This window comes from Trachinotus anak, unplaced genomic scaffold, assembly GCF_046630095.1.
Source record: "Trachinotus anak isolate AG129_WGS33_773 ecotype Australia unplaced genomic scaffold, CSIRO_AGI_Tana_v1 ptg000011l, whole genome shotgun sequence".
Lineage (NCBI taxonomy): Eukaryota > Metazoa > Chordata > Actinopteri > Carangiformes > Carangidae > Trachinotus > Trachinotus anak.
The window spans coordinates 15243102-15261956 of NW_027273862.1; the positions used below are offsets into that span (position 1 = coordinate 15243102).

An 18855-nucleotide genomic window follows, 5' to 3' on the forward strand; every position below is an offset into this window, starting at 1 on the left:
CTGGTTCTCGTCTGGTCAGAAAAGGGCGGAGGCACTTTAGGCTGTCATCAAACAGTCAGCAGTCATCTGCAGCAAAAGGAACACTCCTTTATAGGGATTAAAGAATCACTTTTGCTGATTTTTAACCTTATATTTGGGTGTCAGAGCATGGCACTCCCACCATGCTTGACCAATCTCTATTTTTAAATTATTATGTTTTATATTTAGTTTTTATTCCCCCATATCAGGTGCAGACAAAGATCTGTTATTATCCGGTTCAAGACATAAAGAGATTTAAAGATTTCAAAATGAAAAGTATGGATGTAAAGTTGTCTTCTTTTAAGTGTTAAATTGCCCAAAGACTAGAAATATTACATTGAATTTATTTGTCATAGCTCAAGCTGTATTATATGAGCTCACCAGATTTAATGAACTAATAAGAATAATAAAGATGCAGTCCTGCCTTAACAGGTCCTGGTTGTTGGACTCTGGAATTCTTCTACTTTCATGCAGATATGAAAGAAAAAACAATTCCAGGATACTGATGTACTTAAAAATGTTTATTAGTGTTAAAAAATCTTTAAAAATCAGTATCAATAAGCACTTCCTCTTATAAAAGCACTTGCTAAAATGCAAAAAAAAAAAGCTTCCCTGTAGACTGACCACAGCAACATGATTACAGTGGAGGGCAGTTCTACAGCTCTATACCACTTATAACAAGAGGAAGGGTAACGTCTTCATCAACACAAACATCAGTGCTAACAAAATAAATGCAGACACACAGTTAAGAAAGGTTTGTCCAGAATACTCAATGTTAAATTAGACTCAAAATGAGATTATATATTACAATGATATAATCTGCTGTTACAGAAGTTTAAAGTTCTGTAATCTGTATAAAATAACAGTCAATTTATCAACACACTCAAAGATTCAGTATACTGCGTTTGCAATATATCATGACATTAATCTTACACCATATAATCACGCATAGTCTCATTTGCAGCCTCATATTTTAAAACTTGTGCAGATCTTTTTCTCTGACAATTTTCTGCCAAAATCCAGTTCCGTAAGGTTTCACATAACAAGATGAATCTTGAGAGTTTTGTTAAATTTTCTCATTATTCACCATCATATATCGGACAAATCATCTGCTGAAAAAAGAAGTACTGTATACGATAGGTGGTAATATGCTATGACACTTTAAATGTATGCTACAAAGCAGTGCGAGTCAGATTATTGTGAATACACAAGGTTACATGGTTTGCAAGGTTACACCTTCTGTACAAACAACACACTCTAAATAAATAACCGTAAAACAGAAACACACTTGACAACTGGTCACACCAACAATCTGTACAACAAATAATATTAGTGTGACCAACAATGTACACTCAGGGACCTAAAGCTACACGCAGACTTTTTCACCCCCATAAAAACTTGATGTGCCTGTCTGATTGAGAAAAGAATGAACAATAGTATAAAAAGAAGTGTCTAATGTTACGCTGATGCACTAATTTTAGAAACTTTAGAAATGTTTTTCCAGTGCTGCAATTTTTCACTTTTCCCAGTTTAGCCTTTATATGACAGAAAATGCTTGTTACAACTGTTCTCAATATGTCCATCACTAAGGAGATTTATATTAGACACCCAAGATCTTAGTGCATGTTACTGCAGGTTATATTTAAAAGTGAGTCTTTGGTATGGACATAAGGCTCAGAAACTAAAAACCCCCAGAAGCACCTTTGAATCAGTGGTTGCATCCCTTCTTTACAAGCTGCTCACCATCAGTGTGAAAGATGTAAAAGACTTTCACATTTGATCAGTAGCTGTTCTACATTTTGATTCATTCCTTGGGACAGGCAGTGAAAATATTCCTTTATCATCCAAACCAGACACAGTGCATTTTTGTAAAGAAAAAAAAAGTACGATAGATTGTCAGTGCAGTTTGATGAGTTTAAGTTGCTTTCTACCACATCTACTTATCTTCCCCTTTAACTCAAGAGTAACTGGCACACACTACAAATTAATGCCATTAATGAGTGCTAGGGAAATGGCTCATCTATCATTTCATTGTTATTTTTTTACCTTCCAGTTCATTTTCATTAAATGAAGTGCAGAAACCCCCATTCAAGGGATTTAGTTGAATTCTTAGGTAAATGTTTTTCCCAGTGGTTGAGCCTTCATCTTTTGCTGCTTGTTTGATTCATGTTGTATGTGGCACTACAATATGAAAGGAATCACACGACCTTTAACAATGCTCTTTGTGACATAACTACAGTATAAATGCCATGTAATAAACAAATGTATAATTAAAGCTATTTAGTGTCTCATTGCAGGACACAGATCATCAGAGAACTCTTGTTTTTCTTTGACATGAATCTGTTTCTGATTTTTGTCATATACTGTATGGCTGACATTTCTCAATATATCTTTGGATTAAACAACTGACATGTAAATTAAAGGGATTCATTAGAGCTCTATAAATATCATTAAACAGACTTATTTTATAACAATAAAGCAATGTGCATAAAGAGGCCAGTTATTATCATTGACGTCTTTCGAAGCCTGAAAAATGTGGACACGATAATCAGATAAATTATAACTTTGGAGCATATCACATGTGTTTGGAACATATCTCTTCCTTTTATGGCTCTGGTATACTTCCAAAGTACTGACACATACTCACTATATATTCCATTATTATGATTAGTTGACCTGGATAACACATTTATTATTTGTAATCCATCTACATCCCATTATATACTCCAAGCAAACTCTAACATATCAACCATCAGTGATGACTCATCGTGAGATTATATTAAATGGATTTACATGGATGAATTCAGTGTTTTTGTCACTAAATGAGATTTCGATAAACTGTACAGGTGTGTATACTTTTAAACATGCATTGTTGTTAATGTTTTTTCCAGCTACAGGCATTGAAACCAGAGTGACACCCAAGGCACCTGCAAAGATAATTGTACTTGCACAGATGGCAAGCTTTTTCATACTTCTGCACACAAATGTCTCAAATGCTTCATGCTTTAATTAGATAATGCCTTGGATTTAGATACAAAGATATTAAGAAATGTTGTTAAAGACCTATTAATGAATAATTTTGTTTCATTTCTTTAGAAATTCATGGCTCTGTTTTGTTTTAAAAAAAAATAACTGACACTTAAGTGAAATCTTGAACACAATATAATAAGACAGGTTCAAGATTAAGTTTCTTTTTTTGTTCAGTAACCTGCGTTTACCTTAGGGAAATGCACTTGATCAAACAGTGTGAGGGGCTGTTCTCTGATTAAAGGGAAATGACCAGCATTTTAATCAGAGTGTTGCAGCATCTTTGCAGTTCAGCCGGGCACTTAAACTGGACAAACCTCAATGTGTCCAGTGTTGCATTTTAAAGTGTAAATGCCTGAAAATAAATAAAACAAACAGCAACTGCAGATTAAAATGATTGACACTAATTAAAAAAGTTCCATTCTCAACCCATCAAACCAACAGTTGGATGATCTTTGCTTTCTAACCAGTCAAGTCCACTTGAATGTGCCGTCTCACTAGTAATTTGCTGAAACAGCGGATCATTCACCAACTCCTCCGGAGTAGCATTTTGATACTGCCCTTGCTGCTGGTTGGGGTCAAACAGAAGGTTTGTGTCCAATGCGTTAAGGTCATTAATGCTACTGGAGAGCTCTGATGTCATTCTGATTTCACATGGGAAGTCTGCCCCGCCTGTAGTCAGCTCCGACACCTGTTCGATGAGCTGACTGCCAGCAGCAAGGCTGTTGTCTGTCAGGAGGTCTTTGACAGTACTGCTGAAATCCAGCTGCTGTTGCTGCTGTAATTCACCTTGCTGCCGCTGTGGGTTCAAATTTAACAACATAGACTGGGCCTGCTGATGCTCTCCAGAGGCTGACTGCATTTGGCTGTCACTTGCAGAGAGCATCATTTGTTCATTAATGGCATTTTGGATGAGGTAATCTGGCCTCTGCAACTTGCATCTGCTGGTGGAGTCAGAAGTCATCAGGCTGAGGTGGTTGTCAGTGCAGGGGAGGTTGGGGTCAGACTCAAGGATCTGGGTGAGGTTCATTCGTGCAGTGTAGCTGGAGGATAAATTATTGATGCCCAGACCCCGCAAAGCATCATCATGGTCCCCGTCCAGCTTGCTCAGGAGGACACTGCTTATGTTCTTGCTGTTGCATTGTTGGCCTGGTGTGGGCGGGACCTCGTTCTGCATCATGATGTTGAGTGGCACAGAACGGCTCCTCTGGGCCATGCTGCTCAACCCAAGATTTGTCTGGCTGTTTGCAAAGATGTTCAACACCTCAGGCGTCACAGGAGAGTTAAAGGGAGACACTACTGAACGGAGGACATTGGGAAGGGCACTGTTTGCTGTGCTTCCACTAAAATTCCTCTGATGCACAGCGGGGCTTACACTACGACATCGAAAATTGGCGGCAGATACACTGGTGGTTTTGCTATCCAGAGGGGCAGGCACAGCAAAACCCTCCTGCTTGGTCATGTTAGCCATGCTAGCTACCTGCTGCTGCACAGGCGAGATGGGGGTCAAGCGCCCAAAATTGCTGTCATGGTGCTGTGCATGAGGGACGGCGAAGGCGTGAGGTTTTTGAAAATGGTCATCTATCAGCCCTTGATAGCTGGGAAGGATTCCCATTCCACTGTTTGACTTGTTTAAGCTCCCACCGCTGCTGTTGTAACTGTTATTCATCCACTCAAGCCTGGTCTTGTCTGGGTGCGTGGCCATCGGCCTCTGCATGGGCTTGACAGGGCTGCTGGAGACGATACTGCAGTCATGGAAGCCAGTGTTGCTGGAGTTGATGGGTGTGAATGCAAATGGGTTCCTGCACTCCACTGGACTGGGAGGCACAGTGCTGCTGCAGCTGGAGTGTGGAGTACCAACTGGGGTGTGACGACTGCTTCCCAGTGCGCTGTCCACTGGCGTGGTGGAGGTGATGCGGGAGCAGGGGCTCTCTCGAGTGAGGCCATGGGCTCCCCCCATCATCTCTGATGTGGGTGTGGGAGTGGGTGTCGGGGTTGGAGTTTGCATTGGGTTGCTGTTGTTGTTTGTAGCATGATAGAAAGCAGTCATGGTCTGATTGGTGGACATGATGTCTGGCACCGCAGCCTGTTGGCCTTGCAGTGTGACGCAGTCCCCAAACTCCTGCAGGTTGTTAAGTTTCATCTGCTCCTCCATTTGTACCAGCTCCTCCACAATGCTGTCCTGAGTCACATCATCGTCAAAGGTGAAGTAGTCCATATCTGTCTGCATTGGGAGGTGACTGGATGATGAAGCTTGATTAAAAAACTCTATGGGTTCAGCAGCAGGGTTAGACTGAGTGTAAGTCTGTTGCTGAGCTCCTTCCAGGCTCCCAGTGATTGAGTTCGAACTCCTGCCATCACCTGAATGTTTCTGGAGGCTGGGGTTATTAGGTATGATATGCATGTTAGTCATTGTGTGCCCCTGCTGTTGCTGTATTAATGCGTGACTGACTGAGGTGCTAGTTTCCATAACAGTGGAAGTGTTTTTCCTCTGCATTAAGCTCTGTGTTTTGGCAACAGAGTAAAAGCCACTGGCTCTGAAAGAGGAAGTGCCGAGCGCATGGACTTGAGTAGACAAGACAGAGTTCATTTTCACTTCCACCTCCCTGGTTGCTGGTGCACTTTCAGGTCTAGCTGGGGCTCCTTGCCTGGAGACATAACCGACAGTGTTTCTGAAGCCATATCCAAGACCAGCAGCGCCCCCTACTGGCTGCTGAGGCATAAAAACCCTTTTGACTGGTGAAAGCTCTGGGCTGAGGCCTGATCGTTTCCTAAGGCTCTTATTGGACAAGAAACCTTCCTTTGTTGATGTTACACTGCTGCTTTCCCCAAATGAGGGTGCTCTGCTGGTGTTCTGTAAAGAAACAGCACTGGTATTCTGAGTGGAGGGAGTTAAGTGCAAAGTGCTTGCATTATTAGCGCTAGTATTGCTGCTTTCAACTGCTGCCGCAGCGTTAGTGCTTGAGGAGGACTTTCCATTGCATGTAGAGATAGATCTTTCCTCCAGACCCAAGAAGCCTTTAGTTTGAGGTATGGGCACACTGGCAGCCCTCTGTACAGCCCCTCCGGTTCTATTTGCCATTGCTCCTTGAGTTAAAATGAGACTGCTGGGTTTTTGCATTTGGCTGTTTTTATGTATAGCTTCAACTTCCATTTCAACATCGATGCCCTGAGCGCCAGTAGTCTGCCCCAGCCTGGCTACTGGGGCCAGGATGGGGACTGCAGAGGCACTCCTTGTGGTTTGATTAGAGCTTATGTCTTCTGCAACTGTGGAGCTGCTAATACCTGCAGATGCTGGCCGCAGAGTTGTGTTTGTAAGGGATGTGGTGGTATTGCTGCTGTTGGGTGCCAGAGATATGGCTGTCATCTTGACCAAACTGACTGGGCTGACATGACATGTAGTCATCACAGTCTTAAGGGGGCTGTTGGCAATGATCATGGTGGAGGGCGAGCGCAAAGTGATAGCAGACGAGGGTTTGGGTAGGATTTGAGCATAGCGCTGCCGAGCAGTGCGTTCTCCCACTGGACTGGCCAGAATATTCTGTGGGGTTTTGGGGCTCTGTTTCACCGGCTGAACTGGCTGTGTCACCATTTGGAAGTTAATTGGCAGCACTTTGCTCTCCGTTGTTCCCACTGGACTGGGGGACATCAGCTGCCTGCTTCTCTGTACCTGAAGAGAGCAAAGGTCAATCAGTAAGTGGAACCACTGAATTCTGTGCTATTTTAATTTAACTCTTATTACCTACAAGAAGATTACGGTTCGCTGTAAAGCTGTATTCTTTTTGCTTTGTTGTGTTTTGTTGCCATAAATATATCAGTGATACTAAAGCTGAAACTGAAGCTGTTTTTGCCCCTCCAATCAGGCTTATGAAGCTGTCACTACAGGGCCATCAGCAAGACAGACCACATATTATTTTCAGGACAGGCTGGACCCTTCGGGGATATCGTCCTTCATCATAGGTGAGGCACTAGAAATATGTTAGGATCCAATTTACACACATATATATCTCAAATTTTAACTGAAGTACAGTTTCACAGACAAGTGAAGTGGCTACAGTGGATATAAAAACCATACTGATGGGAAGTTCTTCATGTTTTTAGTGCTGTGGTAAAGTACAGTCAATGTTTAGTGTAAAATGGAGAAACAGGACAATTTTCATTTTCGTTTTGCATGTATGGTGTTTCTTTAAGCAGATTCACTTATTAATGAAAGCTATGATTTCATATACACTGCCTTAATGTGTGGTTTCTAAACATGTAAGTATATGAAAACAGCCATAGTAATGTAAATTGTAGTAAACAAATGGTTTTGCGTGCTTCTTTTTCTTTGTTTACATTTTGCTGACCATAAATGGATGATACACTGACTCAGTGAGCTGTTCCCAAGTTGACTACAGTCAAGTAAATTATTTTCTGTTATCTATTACACTAATATCTGATCAAAATTTCCCACTGAAATGTTGAGACATAACAGTAACTAATATCATTGACTGATTCTATTAATGTTTTTCACAGTAGTTTGTTCACTTACTAAAGCAAAAATTTGAGATCTAATTCTGAACATAACTTGCATTTGTTTGATGTCAGTACATTGAGTATTGGCTGATTCCTTAAATGGTGTAATTCTAAAAACAGTGCACCAGTCAGACTCTACTCATCTTTACAAATGTATCCATTAACTGAACCTAAGCCTGACCTCTGCGTTGATGACTCCTAAGATGGGAAACTCTTTCAGTTCATTTCCAGAACAGCTGATCTGAGTTGGTTCAATTAAGTCCGAGTGTGCTCACTCTGCATGTGTGGTGAATGAAAACAGCCATTATAAATGGAGCTCTGATGGTATGATTCACCAGCTAACGGATAAATAAAGAGCAGAGCCTCCAATGTAATCCAACTGAGCTGGTGTGGCAATGCCCATTTATCTTTTAATAACGGCAGCAGTAGTGAAAGAGCCTGAGTTTGAGAAAAGAGTAGGCAAGTTAAAACTATTATATTTTTTTCAACTTAGTTCACTACACATCGTTACTTAGTAAAAATGTTGGAGTCCTACTGTTAAGTTTCCAAATATAATTTTATATACAATTATATATAATTTATTCAGCTGTAACCTGATGGGGACAAAGTTCTGCTGGCATCCCTCGTCTCAGGTTTAAGAAACTTAAGAGTTTTCACTAAATCCACGTTCTGGAACAGACCCGTTTTCATTCTCACCGTGATGGGGCTTGGGACAGCAGCGACCATGATGCCTATGGTTGGCTGAGGTGATGGAGAGGTGGGGCTACCACAAGGCCCACTGTCATCCGCCCTCTTGGTTTGCCCGTCTCCAGGTAAAGGAGAGTGCAGCTTCTGTTCCTGTTGTTGTTGCTTTCTCTGGATCTTCCTCTGAAGCTGCTGCTTGGCATCAACAGAAGGTGACGACAAGGTTGTCACGTGAGGCTGGAAGGAGTGAGCCTCAGCAGTGGGCATGAATGCTGAGACCGACTGTGGAGACTTAACCTCTGGAGAAACAAAACAGGAGGATTTAGATTTAGGCGTAGACGTAGTGGTAGTTAGTTATGTAAAAGGTGTATACACTTCCACCACTAATAATATAGGTATATAAGCTTTAATCACTTAACTAATCTGGTTTAAACACAACTTCAATGGACAACAGTTGAAGGCAGTAAGTGCAGTAACAGGCAAATACCACCAGATGTCCTTATCAACTTCTTTTTTTCACTCACAGAGCACAGGGCCAACGTAAACCATGTCTTACCTGTTGTTGTGCCGGTCACAATGGTGAGCGCTGCCAGAGATTTGTTGCTGATGTAATGGCTGTCAATAAGGAAGCGAGCCAAATCTTCCACGGCATCAAACTGCCGTTTCAGCACCTTTTGGGCCCACTCACACACCAGATCACAGGCTGCGAATCGCACCTCCTCCTTTATGCTGCTCAGCTGGCCCGGAGACTCTAGGACATCACACTGGAGCTACACACATTAGATGTGTTGTTAGGTATTTTGTTATGTATGTACATACACATGTATGACACACTGCGTGACAGGACAGTGACAAAAATGGAGTCAGACTACAAAGACACTTCAGATTATTCTGAAATACTGATAAGGAAGATGTAAACGTCCTTACTCCTTCCCCTGTTTTATGGAGATCCAGATTGGGTAATGATGGCATGTGAACAAAGGGTCTCTTCCTTAGTCCACTATAGCAATATGTAAGACGGTGTTAAGATAAAAAACATGTGATTCCACAAAATTAACATCTCAATATATAAATTTTCCATGAAAAAAATGTATAATGGAAAACTGTGTCTGATTTGACTGTGGTAACAGGCTTAGTGGTTAAGCTCCTGATGCTATACAGCCAATGCATCCGTCATGACATACTAACGTTTTTTCATAGATTAAGACTTTGTCACCTGTTCTTCAAAAATAGTCACTACATATAAGAATAAATAAAAACATGACGACAGGACAGGCCTCGTAGTGAAACGTGTCAACTGAAATTGGCAGCACCAAATAATTAATGTGAGTTAATGGGTGTTTGTGATGTTGTGATAAAGTATTTAAGCTAATTTAAACACTAAACTTTGACATTTTGCATGTGTTTTATATGTAGATAATGAACTGATTCTTATAAACAATGCTATACTGGAAATACTGTGTACATGTGAAAAAAATCCTTGATTCCTTGGATACTAGGAGCAGTTTGCTAACAACAGGCAAACTTTTCCACATCACAACCAATAAAATTAATGACTCACAATCTCATATTATACAATGATAATTTCATTATCTGGAATGACTGAAGGTCACAAAAATAAAACAAGTATTACACTTTGAAGTCATCAGCAAAACAAAACAAAATAAATAAAAAAATTATGAATGAGTCATGAAGGTCAAGATCACAGTGACTCCCTGTAGGTCTCTGTATTATGCTTCTGCTTCCGAGGCAGAGGGGGACTTTATTCCATTTCACATCTATATTTAGAGAGCTTCTGAACTACAACAGCAGATGGTCTGTGACCAGCGACAGAGGCCAGACTGTTACAATCCATTCCAGTAAAGGATATTTTGATTTTCCTCTCATGCCAAGTCGCCGCGCCTTCATGTTCGGGAAGACATTTTTCATCATTTTTCCAAAGTCTGCAGCACTCAGTGGGTGGTAATTAAGATTGTCACAGAAGCTCCTGAAACACATAACAGACAGAATGAATGTGGTTAAGAATGGACAAAAAAATCCATGTCAGTTGTCAACCAAACCACAGTCTATGCCTCGAATCATTATTTTCTGAGCCATTAATGTTTGCAACCCTGGTGGATGTGAGGTGATAAAAGTCTTAAAAGTTAAAACTATTTTTCCCTAATCTAAAATTAATTTAGACCTGTTGGTTACACCAATTAAAGCTGCCATAATATTTGTTTTTACATTAACAGTGGATCAAGTTACTTGACGAGCTGTCAGAGAATGATCACCTGACTCTGCAGTTCCCCTCTGCACAGCATAGCGTTTTAGCATCTTTCAACTTGTTTTATGGTCCACCACTTTTCAGCAAAAAGCTCAAGAAACCCACTGTACACAACCTGTTCAGCACCATAATGTGGCAAGAAATACCACTCCAAATGGATGATAATGTGGCTATGTAACTGCTGGGTGAGTAACTAGGCAACTCATTGCTGACTTATTTGTTATATCACCTTTATAAGGAGGTATATGCTTGTTGTGCTGTTCCCAAGTGGCCAAAAACTCTATGTTGTAATATAGCTAAAAATATACTGTGTTGAATTGCAACAGTAGAGTAGTAGTAGTGGAATAACAGTGACTTAAAGTTTGACACATTTCTAAAATCAGATCCATACAAACTAAACTCAAAGTGACTGTGGTTGATTCTATATCAGCCTCATTCCCATCTAACATAAGTGCCCTTAAACGTCTTCCATTATTATCCATTATTCATGTCCAGAATAATTACCACACAGATACATTTATATATGTCCCATAAACTGTGGTCTTTTCACTGTGGAGTTAGCTTAATTTACTCTCACTGCTGTCTGAATGACTTCAAGGTGTTCAACTACATGTGTATATGTGTGTGTATGTGTGTGTGTGTGTGTGTATAAATATTGTATGTGAATATCATCTATTAAAATGAATGAACAGTGGGCATTGTAATAAAAGTAAAAAAAAACAACTGTGATAAATGTGATTCACTTTTTTTATGTTTTGAAGTGCAGCACAATATGTCTCTTTAAAGCCTTTTCACCTGTCTATCCTAAAGGCGCCAATATTTCTGGAGGGCACTGTATTTCTGTTCTGGTAGAGTTAAAAAGACAGTTACATAACACTGTCAGAGCATTTCAATGACTGTCTCAGACTTTCCATTCTAATATTACCAGCACATGCTGCTGTGATTCTCATGCCTGCAGCGTCTATTTATACTGACGCTTTAGACGGCAGTAATTTATAGGAGAAAGAAACTTGTACAGTAGTAGATGTTAAGTAAAACATCATTGATAAAGAATCAAATAAACAACCAAGTCTACAGTTAAGTAATGTAAAAAGAAACTAATTCTTTCAGCCCTTGTGTGCTTTATGTTTTTGTGGAAAACTTTTTAGCAGAACAGTGAAGTTTCAGCATGAAATTAGTTAGTTATGGAATTAGCAAAACATTTATTCTCATTAAAAAAAATTGTAAATGTGTGTATCAAAAGCAAAATAAAATAACTTACTTGTATTCATCATAAACCTCCTGTTTGGGAAGAGAGGTCTCTGGGTATTCCTCTAAATGATTGCGGATCCAGCTGTATGCATGCATCTGCTGTGTGCGGCTAGACGACAGGGCGCTCTGGTCACTGAGAAAAGACATGGATCATTGATTAATGATGTTGCCTCTCTATATATTCACATAATTAACCATTTTTTTGACAACTGCAAATAGAAATGTGTGCCAGTGTCAATGATAAGTCAGAAAACAGGTGCATCCTTACCTTTTATCAGTGCTACTGCTGGGACCAGAAGGCAACTTAAGGTAGAGGTAGAGCTTTTCGATGTCTGAGAACTTCTCGACATCTTGCTGTAGGAAATAAAAAGGGAGTTTTTATGTTTGGCCCTCCAATCCATCAGCACAAAGTAAAAAGAAACTTAAACTTAATAGCTGCCGATTAATTTTCTGTTGATCAACTAATCGACTTATCGCTTTAGCTGCTTTAGACAGTATTGAGTAAATTATGGTTAGCCTATTCTAATGAAAAACGTAGCTAAAATATGAAAAGGTTATTGGCTGACTGTTTATACATTTAATCAAAGCCCAGCTCCTGTAAATATGATCAACCTTGGCTGGGGTACTGGGTGCTGCTCTATGCAGAGGTAATGCTACAGGTCAGCATTATTTTCACAAACTAAAATTAATTGTCAGCTTTTATGGGATGCACTGCCTAGCTCCAGTCTAAGGATCTAAGATGTGTAACCGTAATGTCCCAGGTCCAAGTTCAGGAAGGACCTATCCTGAATATCACCCCTCTCCTCTCCCCTCATTTCCACTTAATTCTCAACTGCCTGAGATTAAACATAAAAAATACCCACAAAATACTTAATAAGCTACAACTATTACAGCAAAGCTAGTGGGCCATGAATCAACAGTAGATTTTTCATGGCGATTTCAAACTTCATTTATTCAACACTAAACACACACAGACATGGCTAGTAGAGTGTATTGACTAATCCTCCTCAGCGTGGCCCTGAGTTACAAACTGTCTTCAGCCCTCCTAACACCACTCTTCAAAGGGAAAAAGAAACATGATAGTGTGAAGAAGGAGCAGTTTAAATTCTGCACACAACACCAAGCAATACTATAACCCTGTAGGAGTGAATTCAGGAACATGCAGTATACAGTGCCTTTCAAAAGTTCCCTCCCTAGAAGTTTTCAAGTTCATCACAAATCAGTCTGTCTGCAGGTCTTGAAGAGTACTATTTGAAATAAGTCTTAGAAAGACTTTTTTGGCTGCAGAGGGAGCAGTTTGTGTCGGTTGGGGCTGAACAATACAGGTCTGAGAAGGAAAAAATCTGGGGCTGTGAAGTTAGAAAGAAGCAAGGTTACCAGACCTCTGCAGCCCACTCAACTCTGCTGCAGGCCAGAGGCTCCAGACCGCATTAGCTGCTACTAGCTGCCCCCTGAATCTCATATCTGAACTGTTAGCAGTTGAGTTGCATTGTGGGTAATGTGTTAGGTTTTGACAAAGAAGAAAAATGTCAAATAAAAATCACAATATCTGTAGTTCTGCTGCATCAATTTTGATCATTGTATATAGTCGTCTATTGTGAGTCTGGCAATGTTATAGGAGTGCAATGCTAGGCAGAGTACTCTTTTAAATCTGTCACTTAGAAATGGAACAAGTATGGCACAACTGAAAATCATCAGCCTCTCCTCAAAAACTGAGCGTCCAAGAAAGAGACCAGTGAGGGAGACTATCAAGAAACCTCTGATGGAGTTGAAAGCGTCACAAGATTTGAGAGAGGGTGTAAACAACCGTTGGGCAGGAGCTACAACTAGTTGCAGCTTTATGGGAGAGAGGCAAACAGAAACCCACTTGCATGACATTTCCGATACTGTGTGTCATAGAAATTTTGAAGTCAGCTGGAAGAAGGTTTGATGGTCTGATGAGACCAGAATGTAACTTTTTGAGCATCAGACTAAACACAGTGTTTGGTCTAAATCATCAGTCATCATAACCATACAATCCCCATAGTAACGCACTCGGGCTAGGACCGAGGAGCATGAACGGAGTTTTACTCTGACTGTAAGCCTCGCAGTGCACGGTTATGAAGCATAAATATACTGCAATCATACGGCTGTATAGAGTGAGACAGTGTAAAAGGCTGCAGACAGACACACAGAGACAGACAGGCTACTGCACAGCCTGTAAGGTGAACTCGCTGCACGATGAGCGTACAGACACACATCCACACACTGCCAACACATGCCTGCACTCGGACATTTTCACCCCTTTCAACTGGCCCCTAAGAATAAACAGCACCAGCCATTAGGAACACATAAAATACTCCTAATTCTCATAAATAACCACTGTCACTTTTAAACTAGGTTAAATCCTTGTTGTGAACCATTCAGAGGACAAAGCTGCCCTTTTCAGTGTGACTCACTTCCTGCTCTGCTGACTTAAACTGTCAATGTATGTAAAAGTGTCATCAGCTCTCTACAGTGAACTCCAGTACCCCTTTAACTCATTTGACCTTAAAATAAAATGTTGTGAGTGCAGGCACAAGTGCAGTATGGATTCTGAATTCCTCAGCAGACAGTTTAAACTTCATTTGTGAAGCTTTTTACGCTGTGATGTAGACATGACTTTGCCATCTAAAGCGGTCACACTCTGTGGGGAGCTGGACATATCATTTTCTAACAAGACTAGGTCAAAACGTAGTATATTGCTGGACTGCGGCATGGTCAATGTGCAAAACTGGGGACGCAGCTGAAAACTGTTGTGTAACCGTGTAAACAATTGACATCATCGTGTCTTAATTGCATTCAGCCTGGTGTCAGCTGGTTTCGGCCCTTTATCTGCTTACTTCTCTCCTACTCTCTGGGTTCACGTATAAAGTATTTAAATACAGCCACATTTCCAGTAAAACTGATCTCATTTACATGTTTTCTGTTTATGACAGACGATGGAACAAGTCCGAAATAATGACTGAAACACAGCCCACTAAGACTACAAGTTAACCAGCAGTCACTTCCAAGCCTTGTCTAAGCTGCTGCTCTGCGCTGCTAAAATCCTGATTTGATAGATCACCATACACACAAGTTAAAGACAAAGACTGTGCTGTGATTTCAGCTATATTTACTTGTAAAATGATCTCTCAGACAGAATATCTTTCTTATTTTGTCTCCCACACAGCGCAGAGCCTCCGTCTGGGATCCACAGCAGTTTTCAACTACTGTATTTACAAATATAGGTGTAGCCCTAAGCCCATGGTTGGCACCAATACACGGTCCAGCCATAAGGTTTATACCTAGTCTTGTTTGTCAAGCAAAAGTGCCAAATATTTGCTGGTCCCAGGATCTCAAATATGAGGATTTGCTGCTTGTTTTTTCATACATGATAAAAAACTGAAATTTATTCTTAGATTAATCGATATTGAAAATAATAGTTAGTTGGAGCTCTCGAGGCACTTTCAGGCTAAAATGAAATTTTGCTCCAAAGAGGATAAAGCAAGCAACACATGATAATTTCAATGGCTCCATGGTCTTTCTTTTAGCATCCCTCTCAAGAAATTATCAGCAGACACCAAGTAATAGCAATAGTACGTTATAACATGTTTTGTTTTTCTCTCCAGCTATTTCCTGTTGTGGGGTGTGAGAAACCAATCAATCTTTAAGCTATGCAAAAGGGACTCCTAGTAATTTTTCTTTCACAGTTTAAATTACATTGTTTTCTTTGACCTTTAGGGGGTGCAACATATTGATTCATACTCCATTAATAGAGGAGACAAGGAGGTGTACTGAAAGCATATTCAACCTTTTCATGAGTCTGCTGTGAAAGGTTAATGCCTTGTTCTAACCATTCAAATAGTCTCTCTGTCCCTAAACACTCTGGTCCAACCCACTGACCTGACATCCCACATAAAAATGACTTTTCTAGGCTAGGGGATAGTTTTACAAATATTCAAACTGCAAAAGTAGGAAGTGGCTTTGTTGAGCTCTGACCAACCAGTAGACATCACTAACCCAGTGCAGTCGTTTAGCCTCAGGTGTGCTCCCATAGGTTGATCTATAAAGCTGCTGTGGACGGATTTACTGTAATTTTTTTAATTATGCCAGAAAAGATAAACATATCAGAAAACAACTCAGCTCTACAGCTCTACATATGAGAACCACTAATAAATACCCAGCAATATTTTAACAGATAAGTTAAAATAAACAAAGTAAAATAAAATGGGTTAATTAAAAATGTAATGTGTAGATTAAGAACATGTCAAAAATACTCACCAGAATGTTTTCCACTTTTGATTGAACAGATTTGCTGAAAAATAGAGACATAGTATAAATTAGTATGAAGCTGATGTAACATGAGCTCTTCAGTCTAAAGTGTATTTATTTATAAAGCAGAGGAATGTTTGGTATGAGACGACCCTCCCTTCAGCATCTCTCAGGTCATGTATCCCACCATCAGGAACACATGTTGTCATATGTAAAAAGAAAGAGACAGGCACTGTGGTAACATTGTCTCAGACAGAAGGCTTTTTTATCATTCAGAGAACAGCAAATCATTTGCAGTCACTAAGAAAATCAACTATACATCAGTTCCTTCTCTTGGATTTCATCTCAAAGGAAGAATATAATGAAACCATTGGTTTTCACACTTAACTTGTGTTTTTTTTAGGCATTATTGTATTTTAAGAGGGAAAATCACATATATTTAACCTTTAAGAATGTTCCAAAATGTTTTTTTTGTGATTCCTATTAAACATTGACTCATTCTGTACTGTATATTCTACAATAAAAGGAGGTGAGTACATACAGTACAAAGTTCATAAGCACCTCAAAAGTTTAGGCAAAAGCTGCACAGCAAATTAACTTACTAATCAATATTTCAACAGCAAGAAAGAACAAAATTTGATTTAAAAAAAAAAAGAAAAGATCCTATACAAGAGCATGTACATGCACAAAAACAAGCATTAGATGACTCTTTGTTGATTCAGAGCAGTGCAACACTGCAAAGAGTCAAACCAGATAAATGACTAGCTTCTTCAGGTCTAATGCCTGTAGACAGGTCAGGTTGTTTTTGACTGTGAGACAGAAGGTAGGTCACATTTAAAGACTCTTACTCAGTGACACTGGGCAGGTCAGAATCAGGAGATGACTCTAAGCCATGACAGGAACAGTTCACTTTAATTCACTGTTACTAGGGGGCCAAGGATCTCCTAGTGCTGAAAAGCCATCATTAAGCTGTTTGTGAGGCAGATTTAGCAGGTACACTGAATGACACCTGAGGCCATTTTTTAACAGAGACTTTGATTAGAAAAATACAAGAGATCCCACTGTCTATAATATCCAGATGTAATTCAGGCTTGAAAGAAATCCAGCAGGAACAGCTCCCCTTGTAGTAGCACTTGACTAGACCATCACTTCATATGAGGACAGGGTGACAGTGTAGCTGCAAATGAACTTGCTGACCCTGACTAAGACGTTCTCATTCTACCATGAACCTCTCAGCAGGTCACTGAGGTGAACATCAATATTTATGCTCTAATCCTCTTAGAGTTTAAGGGTCTGGGGAGTGGGACACATATTCAATATCCAAATATGTTATTGACAGTCTGGCACAAGCCTTGCAACAGTTTCTGTTGGGGTATTTCCAGCAGTTATTCAAACTCTGAATTGTTGTGCTTTTTGATAGTTTGGCCTTTTGACATTTTATGACTATTTGATATTCGAATGACATGAGTTCATACACATCCAGAATGCAAAGGATGGTTATGTTATGGTTATGATGGTTATGAATATGGTTTGTTGCAATCCTTATATTTTAAAATATTTCACATTTACACAAGGCACTGTGTCAAGGTTTATGTTTTATGCAAATCAGGTTGTGCTGAAACTATTAATTAATGAACAGAAAATCAGGAGTAATTAATGAAAATAATTATTTGCAGCCATGACCCATATTTACCAAAAGTTACCAAAAGTGCAGCAGTCAACATTTGTGCTGTGTTCATTGTATTATATGAAACTGAATTATGTGAAGTCAGTTCACCTAATGCTACAGGATGCAGCTCCTGTATGCAGCAGTCGGTTTCAGCATGCCAGTTGTTGGTGATGATGGAAATAGAGGGAACACAGTAAAAAAAACAGTCTGAGTGTGAGGTGAAGAGAGGGGTGAGAGAGGGGTGTCATGTTTTGATTTTACTAAAGTAAAAGTTGAAATACTCCATTTCAAGGTACTTAAGTACTTATTACTATTTGAGGTGCATGTACTTTACTGGAGTATTTCAATTCTCTACTACTTAAAACTTTTATTCCCCTTCATTTCATAAGTTGACACTGTACTTCTTACTCCACTGAATTTATCTGGCACCTACAGTTATCTCTATGAATGAAATTAAATAAACTTATATATATATATAACATATCTGTATATATAACAGCTTATACAATATGATGCTTTGTTGAAGAAAACAGTTCAACACTATACAGGTAAAACTGCCTCCACCATAAGATAATACTAACAATCTGCTTCTTATGCATTAATGCATCATTATCCACTAAAATAATACAATAATTATAATGTTATAAGCTGCCTATATTCTGTTCAACTAGTACTTTTTACTTTTTAGACTGCAGATTGTAAGAACATATTGTTGATAATACTTATATACTTTTACTTAAGTAACATTATCACTCATTATTAGGAATGAAATCAGTCATAATTTTAATTATATAGCCCAAAATCATTGATCACAAATGTGCCTCAAGGGGCTCAACAATATTTCCAGCTTTGAAGATGCTCGATGAAGATAATAAGACTATAAACACGATAAAATTAGAGCCAACGAGGCTGTCAGTTTGGTATCTAGTGACGATCTTTCTCTTCAAGAGTCAAACCACGCACAGTACTATGTGAACATCTCCTCACCAGATGGAGTTCTTGATCCTGAGCTGCAGAGCACTGGCCTCGGCGCCCTGCAGCCCGGGGAGCAGGCCGGGCAGGCTCCCCGCCCCATGCTCCGCCTGCTGCTGCTGCGGCTGCTGCGGCTGCTGCTGCTGGGGGTCCTCCTCGGCCATGGCGGCGGGCCTCGGGA

General features: G+C 39.9%; 1 protein-coding gene across 1 annotated transcript; it reads right to left on the bottom strand.

Annotated features, from left to right (window-relative positions):
- Window positions 1-524: 524 nt before the first annotated feature.
- On the bottom strand, window positions 525-18838 carry LOC139627528 (DNA-binding protein RFX7-like). Its single transcript, XM_071488346.1, has 9 exons — window positions 18690-18838; window positions 16043-16076; window positions 12030-12115; window positions 11772-11894; window positions 10111-10231; window positions 9172-9252; window positions 8801-9014; window positions 8257-8543; window positions 525-6715 (listed from the first exon to the last, which is right to left on the bottom strand). Exons 1-9 carry the CDS (start codon window positions 18836-18838, stop codon window positions 3470-3472), a joined length of 4341 nt encoding a protein of 1446 aa, XP_071344447.1. The 3' UTR covers window positions 525-3469.
- Window positions 18839-18855: the final 17 nt, after the last annotated feature.

Excerpts from the sequence above, each read along its gene's own strand:
- LOC139627528 (XM_071488346.1), bottom strand. The coding sequence starts at position 18,838 with ATGGCCGAGGAGGACCCCCAGCAGCAGCAGCCGCAGCAGCCGCAGCAG. Across the intron at positions 16,077-18,689 it reads AGGATCAAGAACTCCATCTG|CAAATCTGTTCAATCAAAAG; the intron begins GTGAGGAGATGT and ends TCTATTTTTCAG. Across the intron at positions 9,015-9,171 it reads TCCATAAAACAGGGGAAGGA|CTCCAGTGTGATGTCCTAGA; the intron begins GTAAGGACGTTT and ends TAATGTGTGTAG.